This window comes from Pogoniulus pusillus, chromosome 26 (genome assembly GCF_015220805.1).
Source record: "Pogoniulus pusillus isolate bPogPus1 chromosome 26, bPogPus1.pri, whole genome shotgun sequence".
NCBI lineage: Eukaryota > Metazoa > Chordata > Aves > Piciformes > Lybiidae > Pogoniulus > Pogoniulus pusillus.
The window spans coordinates 6,764,104-6,778,031 of record NC_087289.1 but is presented as its reverse complement, the minus strand read 5'-3'; the positions used below and the strand labels follow the sequence as shown (position 1 = coordinate 6,778,031).

Here is a 13,928-nt window from a genome sequence, read left to right as displayed (position 1 = left end):
AGCTAGCTCATTTTTTTTCTAAGGTTTATTTCCTATTTTTCATCATTTTTGGACCACAGTTATGGGAAGCTACTTCTCCAGCTTTTAATTTTAAGTTTCTGTCACTGCAAACACACAAACAAGGGTGAATCAAAAAGGTTCAGCCTTCTCTTTCTAGGTCTAATCTACAGAGTGGAACTTTCAGAGCTTTCACCTGAGAGGGTTCACTCACCTTATCTAACTGCTTATGCAGCTCAAGAGACTTGCCCAAAACATCATACTTCTTCTTGGTCTCATTGGTAAAGTCATCACAAATACGCCTGAGTTCAACACACTTTGGTCTAATGGAGTCAACTGCATAATGATTGTTTTGGATGAGCTGTTCTCCATGGAGAGCTAGAGACTGGGCCTTGTCCAAAGGCTCCTGTGAAATAAAGAGCAAGAAGTCCAAAGTTAGCTCTTAAAAGGATGTGCATAATAAAATCAATCCATCTGTGTAATACATCCTGTAACCTGGAGGTAAAGGTTCGGGATGTTAACCCAGCCAATAAATCTTACTTTATGTTTACACTGGCAACCTCATTGCCAGGGAATATATCGAAACACAAGAGGTTCCATCTGAATGTCAGGAAGCACTGGAACAGGTTGCCTAAGGAGGTTGTAGAGTTTCTCTCCTTAAAGGTATTAAATAGCCATCTGCATAAGCAGCCCTCCTAGGAAACCTGTTCTGGGTGGCCCTGTTTGAGCAGGGGCATTGAACAAGAAGGCCTCCAGATGCCTCCTCCATCCTGAATAATTTTGTGAGTGCATGCTGCCACCTTCTTCAGATACTGAGGACATTCACTGCACAAGGTTTTTTTCCCTGCCAAGTTTCCAAGAACCAAAGCCCCTGTATTTTTTCCCTCACTCTTTGCCAGGTTTATGCTTTAGTTTATACTTGATTCCAAGATCCTGCTGACTGAGTACAATTCATAAGCTTAATCACAGTAAAAGTAGAGGTGACTAGCAGGAATGGAGCCCACATCAAATATGTGATGTGGACAATGGAAGTAAGATGCATGTTACTATAACTTTTACTCCTTTAGACTTCTGCAGAAGAGCTGCAAAGATCACAATATTTCTAACTCCTAATCCTGTTGCTAACAAAGATGAACATCAATTTTTCCATCTGTTCATATGCTTTGTCCTCTGATTCAACTTACTCATTTGTTCAATGTTTTCTAATGACACTGTGATGTACATCACATCTGACCAGCTGATGTAATTATAAAGTCCAATGTCTAGAAGAGAAGTTTACTGGAAGGTGTGGGTGTGCTTCAACTGCTATGAGCTTGACTACAATAGTCTTCAAATTTCTGGCTGAGGAAATCCATTAAGTAGTTTGAGCTTTTCAGATTCCCAAGATGGACCTAACCTGTCCTGGTTCAAAACACCAATTTTTGAACTGGATTCTAACTTTCCAAGCAACAAACAGGAGCTACTGGAGCTGAACAACCTGGCTTCTGGAAAGTAGGATGTGGGTTTTGCAATTTAAAGTAATGACTCATGATAAGAGAGTAAATGTGATGTAAGGACAGTGACAGAGAAGTGTCTGGAAGATCATGTCTGTAGCAGCTGGAGTGCTATATTGAGTGCAAACCTGTCCTTTTTCTTCCAGTTGTTTCTGTTCCCTCAGGAGCTGCTCCACTCGAGTCACACTGTCTCCAATGTCAGCAAAAGCTGCTTGTGCTTCCATGAGATTATCTAATGCCAGTTTTACCTTTAAAAAAAAAGTTAAAAAATTAAGAACAACACCCCCCAAAAAATTCCAAACCAAACTTCCCCATTGCAAGATAGTCATAAAATTGTGACAAACCTACATCTTCCAAACATTCAACTACATCTTTTACAAGAGTCTGCATCTCAAGTCTAGTTTTTCAGCTCTCTCCAGAATGAAAAAGCCAAGGAACAAAGAAACAAATATTTTTCAAAGAGTTTGCCCTGCTTCTCATTATTTAGGCCCACAGTTTGGAAGACCTCTCTAACTGCAGAGTCTACATTACTCCAGAACCTGTATTCTTCCAGCTTCTGGATTGATAGTTGGGCTTCTTGAACTGTATTCCACTGACTCTGGTGGAATTGGCAATATATTATCATGGAAGAATGGTATTGGATAACATCACACATAAATGCAAAATGATTTAGCAACAAGTTGGTGTTTCATGTTTTGGCCTTACAGCCTGGCACTCTTCTCCTCTCCTTGTACCTTATTTAAATGTTGTAATGGATCTGACAAATGTCAAGAATTTATTCTTTTAATAGCCATTTCCTGTTTCATAACAGAGGCTTTCTCTCTTACCCTACTTTTTGGACTGCCAGTATACTCTAAGTATTGGCAAAATCTGACCTTATTTATCAGAGAAGTCTAGGCAGAATGAACAAATGAAATACCTCTCTAAAATCATGTTCAAAGTGTCGAAGCTGCAGGCATTGTTCTAGTTTTAGGTGATGCTTGGTCCAAAATTGATCAAATGCTTTTTCTGTTTCATCCAACTGAGCCAATAACCTGTTAAGAAATCAGAAATAAAAGAATTTTCTTATTTCCTACAGTTGGTTTCTTTTGAGTTACACCAGCTGATGGTAGAAAGTATAGGAGGGAGGTAGTGGGGAGCTTGCACCTATGTAAGAAGGCTCTGTGGCAATTTAAGGAAAAAAGAACTAAATTTGCCATGGGACAGACAGGTGAGTAACTGATGAATCACAGAATCAACCAGGTTAGAAGAGACTTCCAAGATCATCCAGTCCAACCTTGCACCCAGACCTGTCCAGTCAAATAGACCATGGCACTAAGTGCCTCATCCAGGCTTTACTTAAACACCTCCAGGGATGGTGACTCCACCACCCCCCTGGGCAGCCCATTTCAATGCCAATCACTCTCTCTGCCAACAACTTCCTCCTAACATCCAGCCTAGACCTCCCCTGGCACAACTTGAGACTGTGTCCCCTTGTTCTGTTGCTGGTTGCCTGGGAGAAGAGACTAAACCCCACCTGGGTACAGCCTCCCTTCAGATAGTTGTAGACAGCAATGAGGTCACCCCTGAGCCTCCTCTTCTCCAGGCTAAACAACCCCAGCTCCCTCAGCCTCTCCTCACAAGGCTGTGCTCCAAGTCCTTCACCAGTTTCATCGCCTATCTCTGGACATGTTCCAGTATCTCAACATCTCTCTTGAATTGAGGAGCCCAGAACTGGATACAGTACTCAAGGTGTGACCAGTGTTGAGTACAACACAAGGGAAGAATAACCTCCCTTGTCCTGCTGGCCACACTGTTCCTGATCCAGGCCAGGATGCCATTGGCTCTCTTGGCTACCTGGGCACACTACTGGCTCATGTTCAGCCTACTATCTACCAGTACCCTCCCATGACAACTACATGGGTCCACTGTGGCAGTTGCAGTCCTGCCTCATGACCTGCAACAGAAACACAGAGCTGTTCCGAGTTCTGGCAGCCAAAGACAGCTGTCTCTCTCCAGCTTCCACCCAGCTCTTCAAAGATAATTTGCCCCAGGCTGATGTAGATTGCATATGATGCAATTATTACATTTAAAGCAGAACTCTACAAGTTGTTCACCCATCAGAAATATGCAAGGACCGAATTATTTTTCCTAGTCCATTAGAAATAATAAATTAGAAGCTCATAATGCCTCCCATGGACATGTTTTCACTTGGTGTGAATGATTAAACATTTATTCACAAAGACATGAGTTTCAAAGTGTCATCCATATTGGCTAAAATGTCTGACACCAGAGTAGTGAGTTGTCTTCACAATCTCAGAGTGGTTTATTAATTATATCATAAAGCACAAACAGAAAAGGGGGGGGAAGAAAGAATAGCTTATATTTGAATATAAGATGCTACAAAGAAGTTCTTCACCATGAGGGTGGTGAGACACCAGAACAGGTTGCCCAGGGAAGTGGTTGAAGCGCCACGCCTGGAGGTTTTTAAGGCCAGGCTGGATGTGGCTCTGGGCAACCTGATCTAGTGTGAGGTGTCCCTGCCCATGGCAGAGATGTTGGAACTTGATGGTCCTTGGAGTCCCTTCCAGCCCTGACAATTCTGTGACTCTGTAATAGATAGGGGATCTTTGGGAAGGCAGGGACCCAGGCCTGATCTTTTTTCAAGCGAGTGTTAAAATCATCCATTCACTGGGGCAAACAGCAATTTTCCCCTCCCATTTATCTCAAAAACCAAACTTTTCTTTTCAATCTATTCCTGAAAAACATGCTTTTAATCAAAGCTAGCTGTTGAATTTAAGATGAATTTGCAAATTCCTTTGGGAATGGTTTAAAGGATTTTAAAGTATTTGTTGGGAAATATCAGCTCAGCTTTGTTTTCGGCAGCTTTGTTCCCAGTGAATGCGAACGCGCTGGAACACCAGCGTGGCATTTCTCTTTCCACTGCATCACATGGCACAGCAAAAACTTCTACAGGGTGGCTGAAAGCTTTATGGTGATAACTTTATGGGACAGCAATGTGCCCTTGTGGCTAAGAGAGACAATGAGACCTTGGGGTGCATTAAGAGTGTGTCCAGTAGATTGAGAGAGGTTCTCCTCCTCCTCCTCTACTCTGCCCTGATGAGATCTCATCTTGAGTACTGCATTCAGTTTTGGGCTCCCCAGTTTAAGAGGGACAGGGATCTGCTGGAGAGGGTCCAGCAGAGGGCTATGAGGACTATTAGGGGACTGGAACCCTGTGTTATGAGGAGATGCTGAGGGACCTGGGTCTTTTTAGTCTGGAGAAGAGAAGATTGAGAGGGGATTTAATAAATGTTTATAAATATCTGAGGGCTGGTCAGGAGTTGGGGGACAGGCTCTGATCATTTGCTCCTTGTGATAGGAGAAGGAGCAATGGATATAAGCTGCAGCACAGGAGGTTCTACCTCAACACAACGGGGAATCTCTCTACTGTAAGGTTCACAGAGCACTGGAACAGGCTCCCCAGAAAGGCTGTGGAGTCTCCTTCTCTGGAGACTTTCAAGGCCTGTCTGTGACCTGAGCTGGATTGTATGGCCCTGCTCTGGCAAGGGGGTTGGACTCAGTGATCTCCTTGGTTCCCTTCCAACCCCTCACACCCTGTGATCCTGTGAACTAGGATTGGAGGAAGGAACAGGGGATTCCCTCTCTGCAGTTGTGAAGGAGCATGTTTTGGAGTTTCATCTTCATCTGTTCCTTCTCAGGTTCTTCCACAGACATGCACAAGCTTGTACCCTCTCATTCTATGATCCTATGTCACCTAGATTCAGATGTCACCTTCTAGCCAGGCATAGAAATTTGGAGGACACATATGTTATGGGGAAAAGTAAGTCCCACATTAAATCTTCATCCAGGTAGTTAGTGGTCCAACCGAAAATTACCAAGAAATTCAGGGCTTCTACAAGTAGCAGCTGAGAGAGCTGGGGTTCTTCAGCCTGGAGAAGAGGAGGCTCAGGGAAGATCTCATTGCTCTCTACAACTACCTGAAAGGAGGTTGTAACCAGGTGGGCCTGATCTCCTCTGCCAGGCACCCAGTGACAGAACAAGAGGACACAGTCTCAAACTGCACCAGGGCAGGTCTAGGCTGGAGGTTAGGAAGAAGTTCTTCACAGAAGGAGTGATTGGCATTGGAATGGGCTGCCTGGGGAGGTGGTGGAGTCACCGTCCCTAGAGGTGTTCAAGAGGAGGCTGGATGAGGCACTTAGTGCCATGGTTTAGTTAATTAGAAGGTGTTAGGGGACAGGTTGGACTGGATGACCTCGAAAGTCTTTTCCAGCCTGGTTAATTCTGTGATTCTGTGAATTTGTGTTAAGAATTTAATCTAGTAACATCCTCAAAGTCCTTCCATTCTCTGAATTTCCTGCCCAATAAATCCTGAGTAGATGAACCAATAGAAAATTTAAATGATTTAAATTACATTTGCATTTCTTAGGAACGAACTTGCACAAGGTAATGTAGCTTTACTGACCTTTCTACTGTTGCCACGTTTTCCAGCTCGTCTGGACTGAGCTTGCTGTTGGCACTTCGAGTGACTGGCTCCCTAATGCACGTCAGTAGGGTGGCTCCCTGCTTCACAGCTAGTTTCAGCTCATCCTGAGGGGAAAAAAAGCCATCAACACAGCAATGCTTAAGGAAGCTTTTTTCATGGGTATTAAATACTTGGAATAAAATACAAATGTTTACCAAAGGTGGTATGTTTCTTTCTAGAAATGCAGAGACTCAGTCTGTTCCCTTTGAATAGCAGATCTGTTTCTGAGAAAAGAAACAGCATCTAACATCTGAGCAGATCACATTCCTGACCAGCCAGCTTGCAGAATATTTTTTTCTACCACAAACTGAACTGTGCCACAGATCTTTTGGTGAGCTGAGACTGTGCTGAGACCTTAGACTTCTTAGTGGAATTTCCTTAAGATTGTGACACCCTGAGCCACAGTATGCCAGCTACCAAGGAACCACCCATAGAAGTTGTGTCCCCAGCATGAAAGATGAAAAACACAACAAGGCTCAAACATAAACATGGCAGCTGAGGAGTCCCCACATCGCTGCAAACTTCTTGCTTATAATGTATTTTTGTCCTAGTGCAGCTAAAGCAGAACTTTTCCTCTTGCGCTTAAGCTGTTTGTGGAGAGCAGTTTTCTTCTGAGCCTTACTCTGCAAAGTTAAATTTGCCCCAGCCCAAAATGACAGTCTTCATCTGGCTAGATCATTCTGTCTATTTCTGGATTATCCTCACAGATGTTCCCTCCATCTGCTCCAACCTGAGTTCAACCTTTGTGATGAACTCATCAGGAGCCGATGCTACTCCAGATATGATCCCATCACATCCTCTCATACGGCAGAAGTGGCATTTTCCTGTCCTTTCTTTTCCATAGTTGAATCAAATGGACCTCCTGAACCCACATTTCTCTCCTCTTCAGTAGTTTCTAGCAAATGGACTCCGAAATGATGGCAGAAAATGCTGTTAAATCAAAAACCATACATTACACTGCTGGAGCTGTCATGAGACAACATTCACCTTCAGCTTGCTATGGTGGTCTGTGTGTGCAGAGAGGAGGTCCTCTGTGCACTGCACATCGTTGGGAAGTTCAGTCTCTGCTAGGTCTGTTCCAAAGGTCTGTAGCATCTGTGCTGTTGTTTTTACTGTCATTGCAAAGTTTTCAATAGCCTAGAAAAGCAAGAGCATAAAGTCACAGGCTGCTTATTTACCCTCAGCCCTTTACCAATACTTCAGGTACACTGCTGTATTACATGCCTACAAAGCTGTCCACGTTGTCCTGTTTTGGGTGGCCATGCTGAAAGTTACAAATCAAATGCTGTGTCACAAATGATCTATTCACAGGCCTACAAGTATTATGCAATCTCCATGAACCAGCTGGGAAACTCCCAAAGCTTACAGGCATAATGAGACCACAGAAGACATCAGCTTCAAAGCCAGGACTGGAACTTCAGATCCTCTGCCCATGCTTGCTGGGAAATTTTGCTGTGTTCAAAACTTTAATTAAGCCTTTATTTAAGTTGAGGAGACTCTGAAAGTATATAGGGCAAAGTCTTTTCACATTTACATTTATTCAGCCATCACTCACTCAGCAGCAATCTGCTTCCTTCCTGACTTCTGAAAACATCCATCTACAACCTGCCTAGATCCTGTACTAGATATATTCCTGCTACTCCTTCCCAACAGTTCATATCAGCACACAAATACAAGAACAACCTAGTGCAAATACAGTTAAAAGACATAAATGATTTGGAGCATTGTTGTTTCTTTATAGTTTGGGTGCAGCAATACAAAACTTGTCAGAAATCTGTGGTTTTACTGAAGAAAGGAGAAGTGAGGAAGGCTTTAAAAACTGCTTCCCTTTCAGGGTAGAATGTATTGTTCAGACTTGTGAGATGTGATTAAAACCTTTATGTCTACTAGCAAGTTACTGCATGGGATGTTTTTTTTCATGCCCCAATTTCTTTAGGGATTGTATTGTCCTGTATAGTTCTTCCCTCTCTGTGCTTTTTGATCTAACCCACTCAATGGTTTGAGTCACTCAACAGCACTGGGGATGCTCCTACACCCAAACACTACACAGTTGCTGGAAGTTGCATTTGCTTCTCCAGCAACAATGGGAATTCCTCATTTGCAGCCATGACAGTGTGCTCAGTGAAAAGCAAACTGGAGGTGGATCATCAGTCAGAAGGTACACAAGGAAATGACATTCCACATACGTGATGTGAAACGTGCTCCAGATGAGGTGATGCTAACAGAGCTTCCCTTTTCCCCCATAAATTCATGCTTGCTTCAACACAAGCAGCACAGGCCCAAGTTTAGTGCTTACCAGCTGGAGCCTCAGTACTGAAACTGCTGGATTAAAGTTGGCTGAGGCACTTATGAGTGCAACACAGACAGAGCTACCCAATAGACAAAGGCTGTTTACTAAGAGCCAAAGTTGCACTCAGTGGGTAAGAAAGTTCATAGGCTTCTAACCAGACAGGGGAAGAAAGCAGAAACAAAGAACAATGCAGCGAAGCTGCTGTGTCATGACCATTTAGCAAGTTTAAAGCTGTTTCGGATAAAAGCACTGTCAGGACAAGATACAGGAGCAGTAAGAGGAACAAAGGGGATGAAGCCTGCAGCTCGGCAAGACTAAGTCAGGCTGTTCCAAGGTGCCGTGGAGGCTGACACTTCCCTGATGATAGCCTCTTATCCAGCAAGAGATTGCATTGGCTGCCTGCAGCAGGCAACATGAGCTTATCAGCGTCTCACTTAATAGCATACGTGCCCCAACCCTCTCCTGTGAGTATGAGTAATACATTGTTTCATGTACCTAATTTACATCTTGAGGGGGGTGATTTCTTTTTTTCAAGTCTCTGCACTTGGTGGAAGCTTTTCAGACAAGTTTAACCGAAAGATCTGGATGTTACATAGCCACAGTTGCCTCAAATCTTGGCTTACTTCTATTTGGATAACTTAACAAACTGTATGTTCATGCTTTATGTTAAAAATCTGTCGTTAATGCACAAAACAACCCTTCTTCTGGCCCTTTTTACTCCTCTTCCTATTTTTTTCTCAAGCTTTTACCTGTCTGAAAGCTCATATAGATGATTCCTTCAAACTCATGCCTCTTGCAAGAGCAGTTTCACATTTTTGGTACTTTCAGCACACAAGCTTGTTCACTTATCTCAATCCTAACCTTACACTGGTCAAAAAAAGCAAACCAGTGCTAGAGAAATGTCAGAAGACTGAAACATTTGGTGCTTCACAAGAAGATTTAAGTCCAATAACAAGCTTTATGTAAAAACTCTGTCATTAATGAACAAAACAACCTTTCTTCTGGCCCTTTTTACTCCTCTTCCTATTTTTTCTCAAGCTTTTAGCTGTCTGAAAGCTCATATAGATGATTCCTTCAAACTTATGCCTCTTGCAAGGGCAGTTTCACATTTTTGGTACTTTCAGCACACAAGCTTGTTCACTTATCTCAATCCTAACCTTGCACTGGTCAAAAAAAGCAAACCAATGCTAGAGAAAAGTCAGAAGACTGAAACATTTGGTGCTTCACAAGAAGATTTAAATCCAATTTCACAAGGATAGTAAAGCATAGAAAATGATAGCAGAAAAGTGACAAAAGTGATATGACTTAAGAAAGCAACCTCAGAAAAGTTCTTTATCCAAGTTAGACCTAACCTGCAGGTCAGCAAGAACTGACTCATACCCAAGGCTGCTCAGAACACTGCAAAACACTGGGGCTACCTAGATGTGAGCTCTAACATATCAATATTGCAAGCAGATTCACAAAGACAGATAGAAACTTTGAATACAGTTTTCAGAAATTAATTTATTCTCCAGGACCAGGACCCAGCTTGGATAGGATGAGGCAGTATTTTAGCTACTAATTTGCCAGAGTTTAGGGTCTGTTTTTTTGTAAACTGTCATCTTTTCTGGGCATCATAATAAAATATTTATGTTGTTTTGGGGAAGCCACCGAAATGCATTGAACGATTGAAATTAATCAGTCAATCCAGAAACAAGCTGCCTCAAAGGCAGTAGAATAAAAAAGATCTTCTACAATTATTCAGTGCTCTTTAGTAACTCAAAATAAAACCCATCTAGAGTGCATACTTAAATAGCACAAAAAAGAAAACAAAGGAAAATAGCATTCGGTGCCTCGAGAATTTTTCTTCTCTTAAAAACATGGACAAAATTAATCATTAAAGTGAGAACTTTGACCTTTGATTCATTAAATTTCCAGTGCATATGTTCTACTTCCACCATGAGCTAAAGGCCTATGAATCTAATTAATTATTCAAAAGCTAAGGATGTGCCAAAATGTCTTGCTGAGTAAGAGCACTATAACACTGTGTCAACAGCAAGATAGAGATTACTGCTTCTGTGCCAAGCATTTGGGAAGTTCACCCTTCCCCACATCATGGGTTTCCTCTTCTCACAAAGTCCCTAGCAGAATCCCTAGGCTGAAAGAGTTACTATTTAAGGGCTGCTCTCTATTCATTACCTGGACAATGCTGGGTGCAGACAGGGGTAAGAGTAACACAAGTACTCACAGTTCGGTGATGTATCCACTGACTGTGGCCGTACTCCAACGTTCCTCCCAGCTCCCGGGTCAGCTGACTTTTGTCAATATAGCCATGCAGATCAGAGACAGAATTTAACATGATGATCTGAAATGAATCCAAACACAACGGACTGAGAGGAAAAAAAAAAAACCCAAAGAAGAGCTCTATCAATTACTGTGCCTAGGGTCTGAGTTTGCTGTTAAACCTGTAAGACCGAACTGCAGTTCACAGAATCACAGCAACGTCCACGTTGGCGAAGCCCCTCAGGATCACCAAGTCCAACCTATAACCCTACTCTGCAAGATTCACCTTAAACTGTACCCCTATGCATCACATCCAAATGACCCTTAAACACATCCAGGGTGGGTGACTCCACCACCTCCCTGGGCAGCTCATTCCAGTGCCTGACCACTCTCACAGTGAAAAACTTTTTCCTAATGTCCAACCTAAACCTACCCAGCCTCAGCTTAGAATCACAGAATCATAGAATCAACCAGGTTGGAAGAGACCCCTAAGATCATCCAGTCCAACCTTGCACCCAGTCCTATCCAGTCAACTAGACCATGGCACCGAGTGCCTCATCCAGTCTTTTCTTGAACACCTCCAGGGATGGTGACTCCACCACCTCCCTGGGCAGCCCATTCCAATGCCAATCACTCTCTCTGCCAACAACTTCCTCCTAACATCCAGCCTAGACTTTCTCCAGCACAACTTGAGACTGTGTCCCCTTGTTCTGTTGCTGGTTGCCTGGGAGAAGAGGCCACCCCTCACCTGGCTACAATGTCCCTTCAGGTAGTTGTAGACAGCAATGAGGCCACCCCTGAGCCTCCTCTTCTCCAGGCTAAACAACCCCAGCTCCCTCAGCCTCTCCTCATAGCTTGAGACCATTCCCCCTTGGTCTGTCTCCAATTACCTGAGAAGAGACCAGCACCAGGCTCTCTACAATGTCCCTTCAGCTAGTTGTAGACAGCAATGAGGTCTCCCCTCAACCTCCTCTTCCATCATAAGCAATAAGTTCTCATTATATATTCCTTTATGCAGTGGCCAGAATTGCTTTCCACTAGATCTTGCCTTCTCCATATGTACATGGCCATTCTTGAACGAACTGTAATTTAACACCTTCTTGCACCTTGCTAGGTTGAGGACATAGTCATTTTAGATGTGCATTGAGAGCAAAAGCATAGTATTTATAATGTTCACCTATCAAACAATGTCCCTGTTTTCTAGATAACTGCTATTTAGAGAGCAATAGAGTAGGTGGCATCTTCTTCAACACCAACCACTTAATCCAGGGAAGTGATGAAATGAGACCTTTGAGAACAAGATTTTCCTTTCACTTGTGTCAGTCTCATTATTCAATTTTAAACCATTTAATTATGCCTTTTTGTTCCAACAGCTAGAAAACACATGGTGATTTCATCAACAGAAAAACAAGCCTAGACATTTTAAGCCTTAGACTTTAATGCATGTCAAATGTACTATTTCATTCTGTTCTCAGAGAGGGGATAACTGCCTATGCCTATTAGGAGGCTCAAAGGGGAGCATGGCAATTACATTTACAATCACTGTGAATAAAGAGATGAGCATAGATATGTGAAGGTAAGGAGATAGATATTTCAGGCTGGTAGTTCTCTATGAAAAGCACTAAGAACAAACCTTAACAGGTTTTGAGGTGACTTTTTAAACAGAATCATTCTAGAATAATTCATTTTGGCAGGAATCTCAGGTCTCTAGTCCAACTTCTTTCTCAAAGTTGGGTTGGCTGTGAAATCCAAACAGGTTGCTCAGGGCTTTATCAACCTGGATATTAAAAATTTCCAAGGACTGAGACTGCACAACATCTTTGGGTAGGCTGGCTTTCTGTCTGGTTATCTTTGTGGTGAAAAAAGTCTTTCCTCTTATCAAGTCAGAACTCACAGAATCACAGACTGGTAGGAGTTGGAAGGGACCTCTGAAGATCATTGAGTCCAGCCCTCCTGCCAGAGCAGGATCACCTAAAGCGGATCACGCAGGAATATACCCAGGCAGGCCTTGAAAATCTCCAGAGACAGAGACTCTACCACTCTTCTGGGAATCCTGTTCCACTGAAACTGCCTTTGTTTCACTTTGGAGGGCTGAATGCAAGTCCCTTATTGGAGGTCCTGTAAGGTTGGTGTCATGTCACATTAACCCTCTCAAGCTTTCCCTTCTCCAGACTAGACAAGCCCAGTTTCCTCAGCATCTCCTTACAGAGCACAAGCTCCAAGCCCTCAATGGCTCTCTTGACTTCCAATAATATTTTTCTTGTAGTGGGGGGACCAAAACTAGAGGAGGTATTCTCAATGCTACCTAATGAGCACCAAGAATGATAATCTCTTGTCTCATTCTGCTGGCTATGCTCCTTTCAATACTGTTGTCAATGCAGAATGCTGCCAGGGCATGCTACTGGCTCATGTTCAGCTCGCTGTCTATCAAGTTTCCCAGGTCCTTTTCAGCAGAGTTGCTCCTCAGACAGTCAGACTACAGCTTGTATTCTTGTCAACCATACAGCACTGCTGTGTTGTTCTGAGGGAGGATCATGGGTTCTTCCTTTTTGAGGAAGGAGATCTTTCTGGCAGGATGTCCTTCCCAGCTGCAGGGCTTTACATTTGTCCCTTTTGTATTTCATAATATGCTGGTCAGTCCATTCCTTGAGCTCCAGTGGTCCTGTTTTTCAGCCTACCAGGTTCTCCTCCCAGTTTAGTCTCATCTGCAAACTTGATTACAGCACACTCTATTACCTCTTTAAGGTCACTGGTGAAGCTGATAAGGCAGCAGATCCCAGCAGATATCAGTACACTGATTCATATGTTGCCCACCTCCAGGTAGAGTGTGAGCCATTCACCACTACCCTCTGAGACAAGTGATGCATCTAGTTTTTAAATCAACCTCATTGTCCACCCATCCAGACTTTGACATCCTAACTTGGATACAGTGGTACTGTGGAGGACACATCTGGTACCATAGACTTGTATGAGTTGAACAATCTCAAGTCATCTCTGATTCATTTCTTTTTTGTTTCCAGCAACTCACCTTCTCCTTCAACCCTGCTTCTGAAAACAGAAGCCAGGAGACTTTGTTGCTGAGGAAACTGAGGCAAAGAAAGCAGAGAGTAGTTAATCCAAAGCTAAAGAGAAATCTATTCTCTGAATGTGTTATCAAACACTGGGGTATTTCATGATCAAAACCAGAAAACTACAAAAAGCTACATCATCTTGGAGTAGCCTCAGACTGGAACATGAAGTCTATGCCTTACTTCTGAACTGCAAATCACCTCTGAGAAAGTAAGTCTTAATTTAGCTCTTCCCCATCAGAGATGTTGCTGTCAAACTGGAAATCTTTTGATACTCCAGGCAGCACTGAAAC

At 43.0% G+C, this 13,928-nt stretch overlaps 1 protein-coding gene across 11 annotated transcripts in view; it reads right to left on the bottom strand.

The window, feature by feature from the left end:
- The window catches only part of MCF2L2 (MCF.2 cell line derived transforming sequence-like 2), a 177,667-nt gene that overhangs the window by 102,943 nt on the left and 60,796 nt on the right, over window positions 1–13,928 (bottom strand). For all 11 annotated transcript variants that reach the window (XR_010307187.1, XR_010307186.1, XM_064165476.1 and 8 more), the window contains 6 exons: window positions 10,533–10,649; window positions 7,003–7,152; window positions 5,956–6,080; window positions 2,410–2,524; window positions 1,619–1,738; window positions 212–403 (listed from right to left, as the gene is read on the bottom strand). Coding sequence is in view for 9 of the 11 variants with exons in the window: in XM_064165476.1 (XP_064021546.1) it covers window positions 212–403; window positions 1,619–1,738; window positions 2,410–2,524; window positions 5,956–6,080; window positions 7,003–7,152; window positions 10,533–10,649 (819 nt within the window). In the remaining 2 variants the exon portion in view is untranslated. The remainder of the gene's footprint in view (window positions 1–211; window positions 404–1,618; window positions 1,739–2,409; window positions 2,525–5,955; window positions 6,081–7,002; window positions 7,153–10,532; window positions 10,650–13,928) is intronic.